The sequence below is a fragment of the Mobula birostris genome, chromosome 20 (assembly GCF_030028105.1).
Source record: "Mobula birostris isolate sMobBir1 chromosome 20, sMobBir1.hap1, whole genome shotgun sequence".
Classification (NCBI taxonomy): Eukaryota; Metazoa; Chordata; class Chondrichthyes; order Myliobatiformes; family Myliobatidae; genus Mobula; species Mobula birostris.
In genome coordinates, this window is record NC_092389.1 from 54,781,334 (window position 1) to 54,787,333 (window position 6,000).

Here is a 6,000-nt window from a genome sequence, read left to right on the forward strand (position 1 = left end):
GTGTCCCTGACCGACAAGATGTGCATCCAGCTGCGGCTTGTAACCCTTCATTTTATGGAGTTGGAGCTGGAAATGGATGAATTCCGGATCATCCGGGAGTCAGAGATGGTGATAGGTATGACATGAACAGAGGTGAGTTACATCCAGAGTGCAGGACACAGGAAACTGGGTGAGGGTCAGGAAAGGAAATGAGGTTATATAGCCATCGCAGAGTACTCCTGTGGCCATCCCCCACAATAACAGGTAGTGCACTTTAGAGATTGGTGGCCGAGGGGGTATTACCTGGCAGTGGAAAGTCAAAGGGGTGATACGTAATTTGTTTGTTAGGGGAACAGAACTAGAAGGGGACTAATATCCTCATGGTAAGGCTTGCTAGTGCCACCATTGGCAAGAACTAATCAGTCTGATGGCCTGGTGGAAGAAGCTGTCCAGGAGCCTGTTGGTCCTGGCTTTTATGCTGCGGTACCGCTTCCCGGATAGAAGCAGCTGGAACGGTTTGTTTTTGGAATGACTCGGGTCCCCAGTGATCCTTCAGACTCTTTTTTACACACCTGTCTTTGTAAATGTCCGTGATAGTGGTAACTTCACATCTACAGATGTTTTGTTCCCAGAAATAACGTATAATCTATCATCCCGTTGGCTTTTCTCTCTCCAGATCAAAAAAAACAATCAGAATCAGAATCAAGTTTATTAGATTCAACTTTATTGTCATTGTGCCGAGTACAGATACAAAGCCAATGAAGCGCAAATAGCATCTGACCAGAAATGCAAACAACAGTGTTCTTTACAAAATAACTGTGAATAAAAGAAGTGCTAGAGCACACAGATATAAAAGTACCGAGACAGTACGTTATCACCGACATGTGTCATGAAACTTGTAAACTTAGCAGCAGCAGTTCAATTCAATACATAATATAGACATAAATAAATAAATAAATAAACATATCTTATTCATTACTCTTTATAGAGTATATGTATATTGATTAAATCTCTTGCGAAAAAAAAAGGAATAATGCCCAAGCACAGATATTTAAATAATCTTCAGTGATAGGTGAGGTACTGGAGGATTGGATGACAGCCAATGTTGTTCCGCTGTTCAAGAAAGGCTCTAAAATTAAATGAAGAAATTATCCGTCGGTGAGCCTGACATCAGTAGTGGGAAAGTTATTGGAACGTGTGTGCAGGAACCGGATATATAAGTATTTGTATAGATGTGCACTGATTAAGGAGAGGCAGCATGGCTTTGTGCATGGTAGATCATGTCTAACCAATATTATAGAGTTTCTCTTTGAAGTTACCAGGAAAGTGGATGAAGGCAAAGCAGTGGATGTTGTTTACATCGACTTTAGCAAGGCACTCGACAAAGTCTCATATGGGAGGTTGGCCAAGAAGGTTCGGTCACTCAGCATTCAAGATGAGATAGTAAATTGGATGAGACACTGGCTTTGGGAGAAGCCAGAGTGTGGTAGCAGATGGCTGCCTCTCTGACCGGAGGCCTGTGACTAGTGGTATGCCACAGGGTCGGTACTGGATCCGTATCTATATCAGTAATCTGGATGATAACCTGGTTCGCTGGGTCATCAGATTTGTGGATGACACCGAGATTGGTGGTGTAGTGGACAGCGAGGAAGACTACCATGGCCTGCAGTGCGATCTGGACCAGCGTGAATAATGGGCTGAGAAGTGGAAAGTGGAATGTAATGCAGACGAGTGTGAGGTGTTGCACTTTGGTAGGATCTAGGTCTTACAGTGACTGGTAGCGCACTGAGGGGTGCTGCAGAAGAAAGGGATCTGGGAATACAGGTCTATAACTCACTGAAAGTGGTGCCCCAGTTTGATAGGGATGGAAAGAAAGATATTGCCACAATGGCCTTCAGACAGTAAGATACTGAGTACAGGAGATGGATGTTATGTTGACGTTGTACAAGACATTGGTGAGGCCTAATCTGGAGTGTTGTGTGTGGTTTTGGTCACCTACCTACAGGAAGGATGTAAAAGAGGTTGAAAGGGTTCAGAGAACACTTACAAGGATGCTGCCATGTCTGGAGGACTTGGGTGATAAGGGAAGATTGAACAGGTCAGGACTTTATTCTTTGGAATGCAGAAGATTGAGGGGAGATCTGATGGAGGTGTACCAAAATTATGAGGGGTATAGATAGGGTAAATGCAAGCTGGCTTTTACCACTGGGATGGGGTGGGACCACAACCGGAGGCCATGGGTTGAATGAGCAGCCAGCACAAGTGGTGCATGCGAGCTCAATGTCAACATTGAAGATGTTTGTATAGGTACCTGGATGGTAGGGGTACGGGAGTAGACAGTTTAAATAGTTCAGCACAAACTAGATGGGCCAAAGGGCCTGTGTCTGTGTTGTACTTTTCTATGACTGTGACAAGAACCTTAAAAAAGTACTAATATTCACTCAAAGTCCTTATAACAGCTGTGCAGACCAACCATACAGTACATCCGAGCAGGAGATACTTACATGGCATTAAAACTATGGCACTTTAAATTAACAGTACATAAAAGAAAATCACAGCTGCACGTCAACAAAGGCTAGTTGTGTGAGAGTGTTTCGGTTACTGTGGGGCCAGGAACCCATGCAGCTCAGTGGCAACAGGGAATAATATCAATGGAGAGAGTCAAACTGAGCCAGGTCACAGACTGGAGATGACAGAAATGCCCCATTCTTAGAGAGACAGGAAGAGCATCAGAGAGTTCGATGGTCATTACAGATCCCAGCTCTGTGCCCAGTTAGAAGATGATTTCTCTCTCCAACTTGGGTTGAACCTCACTGTAACAGTTCACACCTTGGCAACTAAAGTGATCTCATCTGAAATGTTGTCCTTCACCCATTGATGGATTTTGTATATCTTTTTACAGGTTAAAAACGACAAGGAATTTATCTAAGGGGATCTCAATCTCAACACGTCTCTGTCCAAATATTTAAGAAGTGGAGCAAGGGATTCAATCAACCATCCTTCCTGCTCAGACTGTGGGGAGGGATTCACTGGGTCATTTCAACTGAAGGTACATCAGCAAGTTCACACTGGGACAAGGCCATTCATCTGTCTGTGTGTGAGAAGGGATTCAGTTGGTCATCCCACCTATGGACACACCAGTCAGTTCACACTGGGCAGAGGCTGGTCATCTGCTGAATTTGTGGGGAAGGATTCACTTGGTCATCTGACCTAATGGCTCACCAGCGAGTTCACACCGGGGAGCGGCCGTTCACCTGCTCGGACTGTGGGAAGGTATTCACTCGGTCATATAATCTGAAGGTACATCAGAGAGTTCACGCTGGAGAGAGGCCGTTCACCTGCTCAGACTGCGGGAAGGGATTCACTCGGACATCCGACCTATTGGTACACCAGTCGGTTCACACTAGGGAGAGGCCATTCACCTGCTCAGACTGTGGGAAGGGATTCACTCGGTCATCCGACCTACTGGTACACCAGTCAGTTCACACTAGGGAGAGGCCATTCACCTGCTCAGACTGTGGGAAGGGATTCACTACATCATCTCACCGACAGAGACACCAGTCAGTTCACACTGGGGCGAGGCCATTCACCTGCTCAGACTGTGGGAAGGGATTCACTCAGGCATCTCACCTACTGAGACATCGGTCAGTTCACACTGGGGAGAGGGCATTCACCTGCTCTGACTGTGGGAAGGGATTCACTCAGGCAGCTCACCTACTGACACACCAGTCAGTTCACACTGCAGAGAGGCCGTTCACCTGCTCAGTCTGTGGGAAGACATTCACTCGGTCATCCGACCTACAGAGTCACCAACGAGTTCATACTGGGGAGAAGCCGTACACCTGCTTAGACTGTGGAAAGGGATTCACTCGATCATCCACCCTATTGGCACACCAGTCAGTTCACACTGGGGTGTGGAGGTTCACCTGCTCGGAATGTGGGAAAGGATTCACTCAGTCATCCGAACTACTGGCACACCAGTCAGTTCACACTGGGGAGTGGCCATTCACCTGCTCAGACTGTGGAAAAGGATTCACTCGGTCATCCGAACTACTGGCGCACCAGTCAGTTCACACTGGGGCGTGGCCCTTCACCTGCTGTGAATGTGGGAAGGGATTCGCTCGGTCATCTCATCGACAGAAACACCAGCGAGTTCACACTGGGGAGGGGCCATTCTCCTGCTCAAACTTTGGGAAGAGATTCTCTCAGCCATCACCACCAAATGTGCATCATTGAGTTCACACTGGGGAGAGGCCATTCACCTGTTGTGAATGTGGAAGGATTCAGTCAGTAGTCTAACCTTGTGACACACTGCTGGGTTCACACTGGGGAGAAAGTTTCAATTAGCTGCATGCTGGATATTTGTCCATCACCGTTGCTGAATGCAATTTCAAGAGTGACTGTCGGTGCTGAACATTGATGTACAAGATTCCTTGATCTAAAAAAAAAGCATTTGACACCATTGGCCATAAATTATTATTATCAAAATTAGAAAGATATGGTATTACAGGGGTGACACATGGCTGGTTAAGTAGTTATTTGAAGACACACATCAGTATTTGCATATAAACAAATCAAATTCAAAACTTTTGAGGGTAATTTGTGGGGTTCCACAAGGTTAGTGCTTGGTCCATTGCTGTTCACTTTGTATATAAACAATATATGTAAGGTTTCTGAGACATTAAAATGTGTATTATTTGCTGATGATACAACTATATTTTGTAGTGGGGAACATCTGAAACAACTTTTGGATACAGTGGGGAAAGATCTAAGAATTATAAAGAAACGGTTTGATATTAACAAATTATCACTGTATCTAAGTAAAACTAAATTCATAATATTTGGAAACTGTGTACCAAACTCATATAGTAAACTTGCAATAAATAATGTTTGAATTGATGAGGTATTTGAAACAAAATTTTTAGGAGTTGCAATAGATAATAAATTAAGCTGGAAACCACATATAAATTATGTCAAAGCAAAAATGTCAAAATCTATTGCAACACTGTACAAAGTGCAAGATTTCTTAAATCAGGAATCTTTGTATACATTATACTGTTCACTTATAGCCCCATACCTGACTTACTGTTTGGAGGTATGGGGAAATACATACAAAACCAATACAAATTCAATTTTTCTACTCCAAAAGAAAGTCATACAAATTGTAAATTAGGTAAGTTATTATGAGCCAACCAATCCACTATTTATTCAACTAAATACTTTAAAATTCAGAGATTTCATAGATTTTAAAATAATACAAATTATGTATAAAGTAAAAGATGGACAGTTACCACAAAGTATCCAAAGGTTGTTTAAAATGAGAGAAAGTCAGAATAAATTGAGAGGAACATGTATATTTCAAAAACAAAGGATAAGAACAAATGTAAAAAAAAATCATTGTATTTCAGTCAGAGGTGTGAATCTATGGAACAGTTGTAGTGAGAATTTAAAAACATGCACCACAGTTAACAAGTTTTTAAAAAATTTCAAAATAATTTAATGAACAAATATAAAATACATGATTTAAAATGAACAGGTGTCATGTAAATAAATGATACTTGGAATTGGACGTTGTGTTAAAATTTAATGATTTTAGTTTGTTTTGATGTGATGATTGACACCAAATATGTTGTTGTATGAGTATGAGGGGTAGGCATAATAATCTATAGGTTCAGCCTACACCCTTTCAGTCTTTTTTAAAGAATATTTATGTTTTTTGTTGTAATTTTGTCTTATGAAATTGTCATTATGAAATCATCATTAAAAATGATGCTTTTTGTTGTGTTTGTACTGACCAAAATAAATTCCATTCATTCATTCATTCATTGCTGCTGCTCACCACACCCAGTTCTGCACCCTGGTCACTGGGCATGGGAGGAAATTCTTCTGCTGCTCGTTCCCCTTTAATGGGACTGGAGTTTAATATTCTGGATCTGAGACAAATAAATCAGTTCTATCTTAAACTCTGTTTCTGGTACTTAGTGAATTTATAACACAACTAGTTTACAGTAGAGAGTTAAC

At 42.2% G+C, this 6,000-nt stretch overlaps 1 protein-coding gene across 1 annotated transcript in view; it reads left to right on the top strand.

The window, feature by feature from the left end:
- The window catches only part of LOC140185191 (uncharacterized), a 34,798-nt gene extending 29,029 nt beyond the window's left edge, over positions 1–5,769 (top strand). Inside the window, exon 4 of the mRNA XM_072238590.1 lies at positions 2,882–5,769. Coding sequence (XP_072094691.1) covers positions 3,193–4,215 — 1,023 coding nt within the window. The 5' untranslated portion in view covers positions 2,882–3,192 and the 3' untranslated portion in view covers positions 4,216–5,769. The remainder of the gene's footprint in view (positions 1–2,881) is intronic.
- Positions 5,770–6,000: the final 231 nt, after the last annotated feature.